Genomic DNA, 16,834 nt, shown 5'->3' with positions numbered 1-16,834 from the left:
AAAAAGAAAAAACAGGCAGAGGGAAAAGGAACTAGTCACCAGTATTGGATTGACCGGTATTGCCCATGGTCTCCCTGAAGCTGATGGTTTCCCGTTTTCCTTACTCACCATGCCTTGTGCACTGTTTCTCTGTGTGAAGGCAGGTATCTTTGTAGAGGCAGGACTTTGCTTCCCGTATTTTACACCCTCCAGCAAGGAGAACCGTGAGCCGCACAATAGTGATATTGCCGAATCTCACTTCCAATCTCCTGAGACTAGCAGTACCTTAGATCCCACACTGCAGATTTACAGCTATGAGGGTGTATACAGAAGGGTGCCACTGCCTAGGCACACTCGCATACCAGGAAGTGCACTGCTTTTTTTTTTCAGGAGGAATTCTACACCAAAGGGTACAGTTTTTTTGGCCTTTGTCTACACAGGGCATTACAAAAAACCAGCTGCAAAGCCCAGTAACGACGGCTGTAAAAACGTGCTTTTAGAAGCCTTTTGCATTGGCATCAATGCATGTAGAGTAGCGTTTCTCTGCTCTTTTTATTTTCCACTCCCAAATCCAGTTACTACAGCTTCAAAATGCTTGATGCGGCTTAACGCTGTATTCAGCGTTAACATGCATTTAGACTTGTCAGGTTTTTTTACAGCTGTAACGCTGCTGCTCCAGAACGCGCTGGCCCTGGGTTTTTTTTTCTTGCAGCTTAAAAACTCTCCTTTGCCCCTTACAGCTCCTAAAAGCCTGTCTGTGCATGGGCAACTAGGTCTAGGATAACATAGAGAGGCATTTTTGAGCTTTAAACAAAAAAAAAAGAAAAAAAAAAGCCTGCATGAGGCCCAAGGGTTACTGCTCACAATAAGACCCCGTTCACACAGGGGCGACGCTACTTGCTGGGGCGACCTGTGCGTGCACCGCGACCTCGGCACGACATGCACGGACTTCATATCATTGAAGTCAATGCAGGTCGCCTCCAGGTCGCCCCAAAGTAGTACAGGACTCTTTTTTTAAGTCAGAGCGACTTGTGTCGCTCCTATTAGAACGGGTCCTGTGCTAATCGATGGCAGGCGACCAAGTCGCCTGACAAGTCGTGCTAGTGTGAATGGGGACTTAACATTTCTAGATGTTTCCTACAATATAGTAAACCTTCATTTTTTTTTTTTGTGTTCAGTTTTATGGAGATTACACAACCAAAGAGATTAGGCCATTTTAGTCAGAAAACACAGCTGTATTTTAGTAGTATATACAGTATAATGCTGTGTTGGCAGAGGTTGTACCAGATGATATGCTTTTAGTGTATTCTGAGAGTACCATTTGTAAGGCCTGCTCTAGTTTTGTGTACCCCATAATATGTAACGCCATTAAGACCTACTAGTGGCAGAATTGGCTGTCAGTCAGCACTTCAGAAGATCAGCGTGATGACATGCATGAGGATTAAGTAGCTTTTTTGTAACTTTGATAAAGTTTACGATAGCTATGGTTGGTCAGGAACATGCACATATCACATGACTCCATAGGATACATGCCAGCAATACATAATGAATTCACTATATAAGTAGAGCAAGTGCTTTCTAAGGCACACAGATAACCAATTGTATGTTGAATCTGTATAACTGGCCTGTATTTCCCATTATGATGCAAACATCCTCTGCCCATAACTGAAGTTGAGCATTGCCTTTGCAACTGTTACTTATTACTGCCATGTTGCAGCTTTCAAATCAAGAAAAAGGTGTCAAGATTTTTTTATTGTGCTTTCAGTTTTTAAAGGGCCAGCACACACTAGAACCAATGCAATCTGGTTGCTGTGCATTTTTTTTTTTTTTTTTTTTTTTTTTTTTTTTTTTAAGAATTGCATGTACTGCTTTTTTTGCATTAGTGTGATTTTTGTTTTTTTGTTTTTTTTTTAAATTTTTTGCTTTGGCAAATGAATGCGCTAAAATCGTACTGCACCCAGATCACTTGTGAATCACACAGGAACGCACAGCGAATTGCTGTGCAATTCATGTGAATCGGTCCTTAAAGAGTACAAAAAATGCATGAACCATTTATCCCTTTAAAATGCTATGGAACTCTTCACACCAATGCATTGCACATGCGGAGTGTTTTATAATGTCCCGCATGCTACCTTTTTGTAGCAGTTGCGTGTTTAATGCGCTTTTTGTGTCGCATGTCCATGTTTCATAGGTGTATGATTGGAGTCGGACAACCAGAAAATGCACCAAAAATGCATAAAATATGTATTTTTACTGTTTGTTTTTTTTTTTTTGTTTTCTTTTTTTTTCTAGTGCCATGTCACTATCTTGCTTGAAGTAAGGGTAATCTTGCATGTGTGCTCTGCATTTGAAATAAGTAGAAATCAATCTCTGCTGGCCTGCAGTGCTTTTGTTGCGACAAACTGACCAGTGACCTAATTTATCTGACTTATCCTGCCTAATACATGTTCCACATTGTGGAAATCTGTGCATCCTGACCGCATGTACCCATTCCACTGCAGGACTCTACACCATTTTCCGAATTTATGTCCTTTTTTTTTCCCCCACAAATAGAGCTTTCTTTTGGTGGTATTTGATCACCTGTGCATTTCTTATTTTTTTGCGCTATAAACAAAAAAAGAGCGACAATTGTGAAAATAAACAATATTTTTCACATTCTGCTATAGGACATTCCCAAAAAAAAATTTAAAAATCAACATTTTTTAACATTTTAGGCCAATTTTGTTTTCTGCTACATATTTTTGGTAAAAAAAATTAGCATTAGGCGTATTTTGATTGGTTTGCGCAAAAGTTATCACGTCTACGAACTACGGGAAAGATTTGTCATTTTTGTTTTACAGGGAAGGGGTTAACCCTGTGGGTGATCAAAGGGGTTAATGTATGCCTATATGATTACTTAACTGTGTGTGGGGGGGGGGGTTCTGTGACAGACACACAGATCGCAGTTTCAGCTTAGATGAAACTGATGATCTGTCCCTGCCTGTTTGAGAGAAGATCTGCCTGCTTTGTTTACATAAACAGGCGGGTCTTCTCTCCGTTTCCCGGACGATCGGGGGAGGAAGGCGGCAAATTGCCGCCTATCCTCCCGTGGCCCGGCTCCTGCTGTGTCTAGACACAGCGGGAGAGCGGCACGGCTGGAATCGCATACACTCCAGTCACCTAGTACTAGGTGACTGGACGCAGTGGAGTCTCACTGCCGCAGTAATATTACTGTTGGCAGTCGGCAAGTAGTGAATTTCTTCTAGTGTTAAAGGAGTTTTTCCAGGGAGACAAAACTTTTTTTTCTGTTCTTTAGATATATACATTGCCTTAAAGTATCCATACCCCTTAAAATGTTCCACATTTTATCATGTTACTTCCAAAAACGTAAATGTATTTTATGCGATAGACCAACACAAAGTGGCACATAATGAAGTGGAAGGAAAATGATAAATGGTTTTCCAAATTGTTTACAAATAAACATCTGAAAAGTGCGGCGTGCATTTGTATTCAATCAAACATTTCTGTTTTAGACACGCTCCATTCAATCTGACAGAGCTTGAGCTATTTTGCAAAGAAAAATGGGCACACCTGTCAATCTCCTAAAATGTGCAAAGCTGGTAGAGACATACCCAAAAAGACTTGCAGCTTTAATTACAGCAAAAGGGGGTTCTACAAAGTATTGACTCAGGGGGGCTGGATACAAATGCATGCCACACTTTTCACATATTTATTTGTAAAAAAAAAAAAAAATTAAAAGCCATTTATCATTTTCCTTCATCTTCACAATTATGTGCCACTTTGTGTTGGTCTATCACATAAAATCCCAATAAATACATTCATGTTTTTGGTTGTAACATGATAAAATGTGTAAAATTTCAAGGGGTGTGAATACTTTTTCAAGGCACTGTATATGTGAAACAGATCAGAATAATGCAATACTGTTATAGCCTGGTCTTGGTGTATAGTTTTGCATTCATGTACACGGGGGCAGCCTTTTTGGTTTTGCTTCTTTCAATTTTAAATAAAAACCATAGACAGTCCTGTAATGATTCATAGCCATAACTTGGTGAATCATCATTCGGCTTTTCAAAAAAAAAAAAAGACTGTCACATTTCTGCAACTACAAGCAGAAGTATAATAATTCCCAAGAATAATCAGAGAGGAAACGCATCCTTTTAAAAAAATAACACATTATCCTAATGCAATAACAAAATAAAATTTATTCATCAACAGGGAATTTTGGATATTGCAGCAGTACATAGCAAAAAAAAATTTTTAAACACACACATCCACCCCAATAAAACAGTTTCTTACTGGAAATTCTGTAGAATGTTTTTTTTTTTTTTTCCAGTTAAAAACTCAGTCCACCCAAATGTGAAAACCTTTTTAATTGTATAACTTAGTTGCATATTCTGTAACTCCTACATTATACTTGATATAGAATTTCCCCCTGATGAAGACCCGTGATCCTGTGTCGACGTGCGTAGGGGAAGGGCCAGGACGGTGACACCACGGAACCAGTGTGGAGCTGAGGGCTAGGAAGTGTCTAAGGGTCCTTTCACACGAGAGGTGCGCTCGGTGGACTAAGTTTTTCTCAGCGGGGATCGATCCGCCAATCCCCGCTGAGCAGGCGGATGGCAGATCCGTCTCCGCTTACTTTGCAGAGACAGAGCTGTCAGAGCCCCGCTCTCCTCTATGGGAGATCGAATGAAAACAGACCGCCTGTCCGTTTTCATCCGATCCTCCAGACAGATGGAAAATAGGGTTTCCATCTGTCTGGATTTTACGGACAGGATCGGATTGGAAAGCAGCGGGTGTCAGCGGACATGTCACCGCTGCCCCATAGAGATGCATGGAGCATCCAATCAGGTCCGCCTGAAAAACGGACAGGCGGACCTGATCGGAAAGCCTCTGTGAAAGGGGCCTAAGGCTGTTGCTTGTTCGCCTAACACTGGATCTTCCCAGTAACGATCTATCGTTAGCTTTTCAATGCTTGTGTTAATCTGGTGCACTGGAAACACCGTGAAATTATTTTAATACTTTTAATAAATACTTTTTAAAAAAGGATATAAGCACTATTGGCTTTCTTATATCTTTTTTTATTCATGATGTCTGGATACCATAATCCACAATGAGTAAAAAGCCTACAGGAGGTTGAAGAAGCTGGATGTAGCCAATTGTGGGCTAAAAAGCAGTTTTAGATCACGCTTAATTGTGGTGATCACACTACCCCAGGTGAGATTACTCCTGGTGGGGGGGGGGGCACACTGAGGTGGCACATTAATGTTTTGTGCACTGAGAATGAATTGCATGGCGGATTAAGCACTTTGTGTTTTGTTTTGTTTTTTATTAATACTTCAGAAGAATCTATATACATTTGCATGGACATTTGTTACCGTAATACATGGTGATTGTATTGCACACCGTGTAATATATTCGTAAGGCTCCTTTCACACGAACGATCCAATCAGATCCGCCTATCAGTTTTTTAGGTGGATCTGATCTGATCCTCCCTGCATCCCTATGGGGCAGCGGATGTCAGCGGTGACATGTCCGCTGACACCCGCTGCCATCCGCATCTAATCCTGTCTGTGAAATCTGGACGGATGGAAACTCTATTTTCCATCCATCCAGAGGATCGGATCGGATGAGAGTGGCAGGCGGTCCGCTCTCATCAGATTCCCCATAGAGAGCAGCGGGGCTCTGACACCTCCCTCTCCACACTCAGAGCAGAGACTGAGCTGTCACCTGCCTGCTCAGCGGGGATCAGTGTATCAATCCCCCGCTTAGCAGCACGGAGTTCGCCGAAGGAGCTGACCGTGTGAAAGGAGCCTAACTGTTATATTGCACAATATTTTCCTAAATCTATGCACTATTTGTATAATATTTTTGATTAGCACCTGTTAGCGTGGCATTTTTTATATATTGATTAAGTCTGCACATGAGTGAGATTGTGAACAATGCCGGCAGCTGCTTAGTCCTCTTGACTTTATAGTAGCATGCAGGAATGATATATTTATTTCATACATTATACTCCCTACCTTCTTTCCCATGTGTTAAGGACTTGAGAGGACTGCTAGGGAAACAGCAAGTCGATTTACGTGAGCATGACATAATAAAGTACCATTTCCTCCCCCCCCCCGTTTAGAAAATATTAGCTGGAGGCAGTCTGGTATTCAACCAATCAACGGTTATTTGTGTCCTTCATGTACGCCAATGGTGAATGCCTGAGACAACTGAATTCCCAGACTTTTACATCTGCTGTAAATCATATAAGGGGGGTTGGTTTGTCTTTTTTTTTTTTTTTGGCTTTTATTTTATTTTATACAAAAAAGAATGCCGCAGGAACAACTACAAGGACACAACAGCAATGGCCTATGAAATGCAAGGATTTGAGATATGAGGGTTCAGGAGACATCAACACTCCACCAATATCTGCAATATCGTGCTGGACTAATTGATGCTTTTAGGGCTCATATTCGTGGAGATCACTTGATATGCCCTCTGCTCTATTACGTGTACTTGCATTTAGCGATTACTTCACATGCCACCTTACAATTTTACCACATTTGCAGATTAATAAATATTGATTAATCCAAGGCTGGCCCAGGATAATTGACAAATGGCCTTTGCTTATTACTTGACATATAAAAGTGCTTCAGAAAACGACCTCAGTGGTTTACCAAATGTACTGACACCTGCAGTAACTGTACTGTAAATATATATATATATATTACAATTTTATTTGGTTAAATATCCGGGTAACTTTTTCTTGTAGGCAATTCATGGATCTTGCAAGTTCCTTCACTTCTTCACTCGAAGGAAAAGATTCCTGGCAGCCAGCTTAATCAACTTTACTACTCAACATGTGTCCTTGCGTCTGGTCTGGGTATTACAGAATATGCCAGAGGTAAGAGGCAGATACCAGCAAAAGTCTACACCAGAATTAATGTTAAAGTTTTTTGGTCTGCTTTTGTTCAAATACATTTTTTTTTTTTTTTAAGATTATTGGGTTTTTTGCCCTTGTAGTACAGGGGCAGACAACGTCAATGCACTTTGCATGAAAAGAAGGTACATTACACAAACCCAGTATGCCAGAAAACTGCAAATCGAGCTTAGAAAGCCCAGAAAGTCTAGCAATGTGGAACTCGGGGCACTACTTAAGACCCAGGGATATGTTCTAAATAAGTATAATGTTCCCTCAAAATGCAAGGCAAAGGACTAAGTTAATCCAAGGGTTCCCACTGGTTGGTTGGTATAGCCTGCACAGAAAATAGAGTAAGAAGACAAAGGTAGAAAGCCACACAATGGGAAAATAAAGCAAAGATGAAGAGGAGTAAGGTGGGGGGGGGGGGGAGGTCACGGTACCTGGCTGATGGGTCTGTTTATTCCAACACAAAGTACAGATGAAAATCCCTTGTGATCATAAAAGGAAGTGCTGGAATTGGAAAAATCGATTCAGGTGAACCATAGTCTAAAAATGTTTGTGGAGGCAGGCAGGAAAATCTTCTTCTATCCTCATGATGTGGTTAGGTTCTGCCTCCTACTCCCTAATGGTGGGAATTGTATTGTTTTCCAATGCCTGGGAATTGATGCTTGGACTGTAGATAAGAGAAAGCAGAATAGTCCCTTTTTTGTTTTTGGCGGTATGACCCAGGTATGATTGAAAGAAGAGCAACCTCTGGAGTTTCTAGCCATGTTTTACCTGTAATGAGGTGACAAAGCTGCTAAATGGAATTCCAGAAGATGTAGACCACAGATGTAGGAGTGTGCCACCCAATTCTCCACATTTGCAGGAGGGCCGGACTTCGCACTACCTGGTCAGAAATAAAAGTTTCTCTCCTGGGTTTGAGTAGCTATACTTGCTTTGAAGGTAAAAAAGGATGTATCCCAGTCCCATTCAGGAATGGGGTGTCCCAATCGTGGACATAAAATTGGACGGTTTAGAAAAGCCCTGAGAGGAGAATGTTGTGCAACTCAGAGATATGTGGGCAGTCTGAGTATTGTAAGCACAAGGCTTCAAAAGATTTCAGATCCCTGTGAGGCTGCAGACTTGGAAGGAAAATGTCGGAACTGCAGGTAGTGAAGCCATCTTCCCTGGTTATGAATATCAGTGGTTAAAATTTCCGTAAGAGATCCAATCCCAGATGGGCCTACTGCCAGTATGACAAGAGGGATTTTCCACCAACATAGAAAACTTTTGTAATGCATATCAGAAGGGAATTCTGGATTACCAAGTGTAAGCAGGCTGACGTATGTGGAAATGCTCCAGAGCCGCTGGGCCGGGCAAATCCAAAGTAGGAACGTTTGTGGTAATGGTATGGTGTGTCATTCAATACTTACCCACAGTTTGGAGTAGTAGTCCTGTAGTATAATTCCAACTCTGATAGGCTGTTCTGCCCTCTGTTTTCTATCTTACTAGTATGTTGTTGGTATATTTGAGCTGGGTTTCGAGGGCCACAAATATGTAAGCAGGGTCATTCGCACAGGGCGAAAACCTTGTTGGAGGATATTGACTGGTTAAGTTTGGAAAATGTATAAAAAGCAAGTGAGGGTGTTTCTTATAGAAGGACATCCTACCCTGCCAGGAATACCTCAAGGGTGAGATAAGCCACTTTTAGTATTAAAAAAAAAAAAAAAAAATTTTTTTTTGCCTTGAAATAAATTGGGGAACTGTGCAATACATCTCATATTCAGACACAGGCATGTGGTACTTATGTCGGTCTGGCTGTGGCCTACTGTTTTAAGGGTTGTCCTAAAATATAGGCCATTTTTTAAAGCATTGGGGTTGATTTACTAATACTGGAGAGTGCAAAATCCTGGAGCTGCTGTGCATGGTAGCCAATCAGCTTCTAGCTTCAGCTTGTTCAATTAAGCTTTGACAGTAAAAGCTGGAAGCTGATTGGTTTCAATGCAGAACTGCACCAGATTTTGCACTCTTCAGTTTTAGTAAATTACCCCATAGTGTTTAACATATAATTTTGGTATCTAGGTGTACATAAAAAGATGGCGTTGAGTGTAAACCAACTGTTCTCTTTCCCAGGTGCCCTCCTAAAAGGGGTTAACTTTATTAGTGATCAAGGGGTTAAGTGTGTCCCTAGGGGCGTGATTCTTACTGTCAAGGGGCGTGGCTTGTGATGTAATCACAGAGACATACGATCCTACATAGCAGGATCGTATGATCTCTGCAGTTACACCAGGGAGAATGACAGACGGCTTTGTTTACATCAGCCGCCTGCCTTTCTCCCTCTCCAGCAGGAGATCGCGAGTGGCCGGCGGACATTGGAACCCGCCGGTCACTCGCGCGGGGATGTCAGGTAACGAGCGGGGGCGGTGCGTCGCTTTGCCCAGGAGGCACTGACTGCCGCTGTATTTAGTCATGCGGCGGTCGGCAAGTGGTTAAACGTTTTACATATACCATACTTTTCTGGTTGGGACTGAAGCATTTGTCAGTTGGAAATCATTGTGACCCAGCCTGATGACAAAGGAGAGTGGAAGGTGTTGAGTGTTGAATTCCTGTGTCACACCATAAATAGATAATCATCTCAGAAGAGGTCTGAATTGGGAATAAAAACGGCACCTTCCTATCAACCACTAGATGGTTTTCCTGACAACCAATAATAAAAAGTGCTGCTATAGGTACAGTATATGAAAGCTGTCAACAAGGTTTTTTCCTCCTGTGCATTCCAGGGCTAATTTTCAAACCTATCTGGAGAGATCCTGTGTATTTAGATGCTGCTTCCACTATGTAATTATTTTAGGTCACTGTTGAAGTTCACAGAGTGGCCCTAAGTACTTGCACTGTAATTCATGTCTCTGTACTGGTTGGATTACTAAGAAAGCTTCTGCTCTATAATTCCTGCTGTGTTCTGTTCGCTGTACCTGATGTAAAATGTTGTCCTTGGTAAGCCTCTTATCCTCTTTGACACGGCTCTCTATTTTAGGTCCTGATCTCACATAAGGAAAAGCATAGTGGATTGATGTCAGAGATCTCCAGGGCAATCTGGATCCAAGAGTTCTGACAAAACAAGCAATGTGGAAAAAAAAAAAAATTCAAAGGTTGAAGTTAACTTTTGGGGAAAAAATGCACATTTCTGAAGGAAAAAAAATGTGCATTTATTTTTTTTTCCCAGCAGAAGCCTAGAGAGCAATGCACCTGTGATTGGCATCACAGGTGCAATGCCAGGCTCCTGACAACTCCTCAGTATAGCGTTCTGCCCTTACCCTCCTGTATGGGCAGACAGTTACTAAAGAGCAGGAAGGATCAATGAACTACGAGAGCGCTCACCAACGCCCTCGCTGTTCATTGAGAACTACAAGCCTGCTGCTGCAATGGCAGATAGTGGTTGTAGTTCATTCATTCACAGGGGCAGATACTGCTGGAGCATGTTACACCCTAAATCTAGGTATAACGGGTAGCATGCTCCCAAAGGTGAATTTTATCCTTTCATTTTATTTTAGTATAATTATCTTATTTTAAATCTGTCCACTTTTACTGAAGTTGTCGTCTTCCCCACCCCTTTGGCGAATGCCACATACCTATATACTTACCAAAAAGAAGTCTTGGCCATGTTCCACTTGTACTAGGTGTGCATACTGCTTCCTTCATTCATTCCTATGGCTCCATACTCCAATGGATTGGCTGGGGCTGCCAGGTGTACAGACCAACTATAGGAATGAAAGGAGTCCAAGGTGAACGGGTTCAATAGGAGCTGCACCAAGCTGGGGACTTTTTATGCAAAGCCTAGCAATGGGGTTGAATGTAAGTAGTTGTGGCTTTTTTCTTTTTATATATGCATAAATAGGATCTACCAAAAAATTGTCTTTTTTTTTTTGTTGGCATTACTTTGAAAATACCTGTTTTTAATGTGTGATTTCCAAAAAACACAAATGTAACTCTGTTATCCTTGCAGGTACGACAAGCAGCAGATGAGGGGAACTGTTGTTTTGGGACCATCGATACATGGCTCCTCTATAAACTCACAGATGGTGAGTGGTGTTTATATGAAAGTAGTAAGCAAAAATGTTTGAACCCGGTTATTACAAGGCAAACTTTTTTTTTTTTTTCTTTTTTCCCCTCCTAATTTTAACAGGGAGGCGGGCTTTGATACCCTACTTATATCACTTTTTAAGAGGGCGGAAAGCATTACCACTACAGGTGGTCCCTGGGTTACAAACCAGATAGGGTCTGCAGGTTTGTTCATAAGCTACATTGTAAGTCGGAACAGATACTTTTTTTAGGTGTAGCCCAAAAAAAATAATAATTTTACGTTTTTTTTTGGATAGCATAGGTAAGGGTTAACACCCCTGTAACATTTGTTTTGCTGTTCAGAAGATTTCACCTCACTTTCTGTCCTTATGAAAATTGGATTTTGAAAAATTTGGGTTGTTGTGGAAATGAGGATTGGTGATAAAGCTTCAGTGGAGACACCTTTTTCCCATGAGAACTCTTACAGGAGTGAATTTCCCTTCCTAGGGGGAGATTTCCTCTCACTTCCTGTTGTCACCCTCCATTTGTAAATCGGATGTTTGTAACCCAGGGACCGCCTGTAATATGAAAGACACTTAGGAGACTACTCACAAAATGAGGGGTCGTCTATTCCTATGGTAAATGTACTTGCTTATTTAGCAAATAGTTAACCCCTTCACGCCGATGTGACGCAAATATTCAGCCTCGGCCTTAAGTGGTTGTACCTGGGTGATGCCTGCAGCTAGAGGTGTCACCCATGTACCGTTGTTTAGATTAGCCTTTTTCAACTAGGGTGCCCGGGCACTCTCGCGTGCCTTGAGGTTTCTTCATGGGTGCCTTGGAAAAATGCCTATAAATTGCCAAAAAAATTGTATACGAGCTGGTTTGTGGATGAAGCCTGCCTTTTTAGTTACACTAAATCACAGGTGTTCATTGTGCACCATTACAATCTTCTAGCTGCCGGCGTCCTAACAACCAATGACATCATCTGTTGATAAAAAGGATGTCAGTCTCCTGGATAGCATCCTTGTTTGACCCTCTCCATCAGCGTTGGGGGGTCACATTAGCTGAGTGATGGAGAAAAACTGAGGGAGAAGAAAAACATTGGAATACTAGTCAGAACCAGTTTGAAAAAGTGTATTTGCTTTGTAAGAATAAATCCCCTCTAACTTTGGGTGCCCTATTTGGACTTGTGGATGTTGCTGCATTATGTAAAACTATTAGAACAGCTTTTAAATTTTATAATTGGGTGCCTCGAGACTGTCCATAATATTTAAAGGGTGCCTTGACTGAAAAAAGGTTGAGAAACACTGGTTTAGAGACCTGAAGGTCGGCTTTCTTGTAACAACAACCGAGAGGCTGCCTAGGCGCATCGGTTGTTATTACAAGGAGCGGGAGGGGAAGTCGCAGACTCATCCCCCCCCCCCCCCCTCCTGTCGCCTTCCGTGGCTCACCCAGGAGTGACCGGCCGGCACGTCCGCCAGCTGGCCAAAGACCTGAACAAAGCCAGCTTCGGCTTTGATCGGATCTCCGATGTGGAAACCCTTGAAGGCGCCAGTTTAAAAAAAAATAAATAAAATTACAGTATTCAAAACGGCCAAACTTAGGGTTTTGAACACTTTTAAATGCAAAGGAGGGATTTGGGGTCTTTTAAACCCCAGATCCCTCCATAAAGAGTACCTGTCACTGCCTATCACACATGGGAGGTATCGCCATGATTGTTGGAGCAGGAGCAATAGTTCTAGCACAAGACCACCCCTGTAACTCTAAACAGGTAACCGTTAAAAATTTTAAAGTGAAGCCTAGGGAGATTTTAAGTACTGTAGTTTTTCGCCATTCCATGTGTGCGCAATTTTAAAGCGCGACATGTTGGGTATCCTTTTTTTTTTTTACTAGGCTTAACATCATCTTTCACATTATACAAAAAAATTGGGCTAACTTTTACTATTTTTTTAAAGTTTAAGTAAGTGTATTTCTTCCAAAATAAATCAATGAGATGCAGTCACTGTTCGGGTATTCTTAGAGCATTCTGTCAGAAGACAATCGCCAACAGGGGAGATTCCTCCATTCGCAGTGTGTTCATGTATGGAGGAATCTGTTTTGATTTCTTCAATCTATAAACCTGACCAAAGACTAGTCCCATTTTTTTTTTTTTGTTTGATCCGCCAGCGAGCTGATTGAAAAAAAAAAAACGCCCCCCCCCCCCATCCACACAATAGAGGAATCCTCCCCACTGTGCTATTGTATGCAGCGGGACTCTGTTGGAGTACACTAATCGTGCACTGATCGAATTAAAATTTATCAACAGTCCTGTTCGAGAGGCGAACTGAGTGAGTTTTGATCCATCTTTGGCCAGCTTAGGTCTGACCATACATTGTACAATTTTCTTGCACAACTTTCCTTTAGATTTACCAAAACCTTATAATATGAGGAACAACACTTTCATGTTGTATGCAATCAGGCAGGCCCTTGCAATACATAGTTGCAGGTAAATCTAAAACTTGTATAGTGTATGGCCAGCTTAAGTGTATGGCCTACTTGAAGTTCACCACAAGCATTGCAATCTAATTGTATAATCTTCATTTAGATTTACCAACAACTATGTACTACAAGGGCCTGCCTGATTGAATTCAAATTGATTGGACAGACTAGGAAGGTCCTTTCATTCCATAGTTATGGTAAATCCGAAGTTGATTGTAAAAAAAATTGTAATAATAAGATTGTGAGCCTATGTGTGCATATAACACCTAATATGACCATTCTTCTGATGAAAGATGATCATGGCAATAATTGCATCAACATTTTTTTGCTTCAAAATAAAATATATATAATACAAAGGCAAAAACCTAAAGAGTGGCCCTTTTTATCAAAATAAAAATCCACGGTTATTTAAAAAAACATTTTTTTTTTTTGCATTTAAATATTCGTAATGAGCGTCATCTGGCTGTTGAACTTGTCCAGATGGTTGTGATGCTTGTGCTAACCCCAGCTGAGTTCTTTTCTGGAAGTGCAGGAAGGGCACAGATAATGAATCATTGGAGATGCAGCACACATCCCCTTTATTCATATCCAAACTAAGACAAATAGACCACGAGGAAAAAAAATGATAGTAGCCTCTCCCTGTACGAAGGGTCACTTTGCCATCTGTCCTTTTGCATGGCCCATTCAGCTTTTGTATAATGCTGTGGAACAGATCAGCCACTACGTATAGGATGAACCAGCTGTCTTCTTTCTTCACACTACAGTAAACCCTCGGTCTTTTCTTCTACTTGTTTAGAATCATCTGGGAGTTAAAAGGAGGATTTACTGATTCTTAAAATGGGGCACTGGCATAGGCAAGCACACAGTTTACTTTCGATAATCAAAAAAAGTTACTCTATTGAACAGCATTTCTTAAAGTATCTAAATCTAAGTGTCGGTTCCCACATATGCAATGCAGGAACCCTACGAACCACTGCGCGTTCCCGATTTGCATTCTAATCGCAGGCAGTTCACACGTCCATATGCAAATCGCTGGAGATGTCAATGCAAAGTTAACAACACCCCAAGATCAGTTTGCATATCACAGTTCAAACATGAATCGGATCCCATAGGTGTGAACCACCATGCGATCGGATTCTGCTGCGGACCCAAAAAAGGGTCCTGTGCGTGTTGTGTCCGAATCTAATGCAAATTCAGCCATACAATCTGTATGGCTGAATTCGCATTGCACAGTCATCATATGTGATATTCAGAGCAGTGCACTCTGAATCACATGCGATGTCTGTCATCGCACTAATGTGAACCGGGGCTAAATGTTGCCCAAAATGTATTCTGCTGCAATTTTAATTAAAAAAAAAATAAAAATAATCCCAAAAAGTGTATATTGATTGGTTTTGCGGGAAAGCTATGGCGCCTACAAACTATGGTGTGCATATATGCTGGAATTTTTTTTTTTTTTGGTTTTACTACTTATGGCAGCCATCAGTGACATATATTGGGACTGCCATAGTGCAGCGGGCATTCTAACACTTACTGAGGGGGGGATGGGGAGACTGCCTAACTGCCACTGACCTCACCAGCGACCTTAAGGCCCCTTTCACACATGTCCGTTCCGCCGACAGACTCCGTTTTTCTCAGCGGGAATCGATCCGCCGATCCCCGCTCAGCAGGCAGATGACTCCGATTTTCTCAGCGGGGATCGATCCGCCAAACCCCGCTGAGCAGGGGATGACCGCTCCGTCAGATCCCCGCTGTCCTCTATGGGGGAATTGGATGAGAACAAACCGCCTGTCCATTCTCATCCGATCCGATCCACCAGACGAATGGAAAATAGGGTTTCCGTCCGTCCAGATTTGACAGTCCAGATCGGATCAGATGTCAGCGGACATGTCTCAGCTGACATCCGCTGCCCCATAGAGATGCATTGGGCATCCGTTCAGATCCGCCTAAAAAACTGACAAGCGGATCTGAACGGACCGTATGTGTGAAAGGGGCCTAATACAGTGATAATACTATAAACTGTCACTGTACTAATGATACCGGCTGGGAATGGGTTAACATCTAGGGCGAGCAGGGGGTTAAGTGTGTCTAACTGTGTGTAAAGTGTGCTATGTGCTAATTTTTAATAATATTTCTTATCCTTGCTTTGCAGGGGTGAGAAACGGATAGATCGCTCCCTCCTATAGAGAGCTCTGTGTTTAATAACACAGCTCTGGGCTGTGATTGTACACAGCCGATCAGGCCGGGACCTGCCGACAGGCTCCCACCATGTACAATCACAGCGGGAGCCAGGCGGGGGGGGGCACGCATATGCAGGGGAAGGCAGCAACGTATGGGTATGTCACTTTGCCTACAGTTGCCACCCGTCTACAGTACATTGCAGGTGGTTGGCAAATGGTTAATGCACTTTAAAAAACAAAATGTATATATTTAAGCTTTTTTTATTTATATAAATCATACATACATATAAATAACATGTTATTATTTGTATATTCTATTGCAGCTTACCAGTCCTAGTGGCTGTATTAGTTTTCATTTTTATTATCATTTTACCTGATAGTGATACGCTTCCTGCCCTAGAGTGACATCGATCATTTCTCCATTGTATGAGAACTGTGTACTATGGGGTAGCCATGGTTGTCAGAAAGGTTAGACTTCAAACATGTCTGCCTTATTTACTCTCCATTACATGGTGGATTGATGGCACTAGAACTTAGGTGTCCTTTTATGAAACAGAGATGAGCAGTGATCCTGCTGATCACAGCTCATTTCCGATCATTCTCAGTTTATGAAACAGAAATGATCGGGGGAGAACATGTTCTCCGCTGATCATCTCTTCACACGGGAATCTGTCATTGACAGACACAGAAATGGCCAGGCTATGAAGCTGCGATCTCCGCACTTCACTGGCGATCTGGGTCAGAATTCACACTCCCGGGTTCACCAGCCTGGAGCTTGTGAAGCGGGGAGTGAAGACAGAATCGGGGGAGAACTGAGGGGGAAAAAGGAAGATTATCGACTTCCTTCTTCCTCGTTCAGACCCCCCAACACAGTAATCATGTCCCCCTGCCATATTTATGTATATATATATACATGTATATATATATATACACACATACACGTAGATATATATTTAATGTGTATATATATATATATAATGTATGTGTGTGTGTATTCAGTGTGTGTGTATATATATATATATATATATATATATATATATATATATATATATATATATATATATATTTATGTAAGGGGACTATTATTTATAACCTGGTGTACTCAGCAGTGATAATTTATCTCTGCTTGTTAAAGCGCGCCAGGGATTTTCATACTACTGTAATCTCGCTTTGTCTCACGAGATTACAGATGCCCCATTGACTTCTACACAGATCTCCGAGAAAACTGTTCTCCTCTGATCAC

General features: G+C 41.7%; 1 protein-coding gene across 1 annotated transcript in view; it reads left to right on the top strand.

Annotated features, from left to right (window-relative positions):
* GK5 (glycerol kinase 5) overlaps positions 1-16,834 on the top strand; it is a 110,860-nt gene that overhangs the window by 54,171 nt on the left and 39,855 nt on the right. Inside the window, exons 5-6 of the mRNA XM_082248902.1 lie at positions 6,740-6,871; positions 10,875-10,950. Of these exons, the coding sequence (XP_082105028.1) occupies positions 6,740-6,871; positions 10,875-10,950 (208 nt within the window). The remainder of the gene's footprint in view (positions 1-6,739; positions 6,872-10,874; positions 10,951-16,834) is intronic.

Source organism: Pelophylax lessonae (assembly GCF_965119305.1).
Source record: "Pelophylax lessonae genome assembly, chromosome: 3".
Classification (NCBI taxonomy): Eukaryota; Metazoa; Chordata; class Amphibia; order Anura; family Ranidae; genus Pelophylax; species Pelophylax lessonae.
Note: the sequence above shows the minus strand (reverse complement) of the source record. Positions and strands in the feature narration are given on the sequence as shown.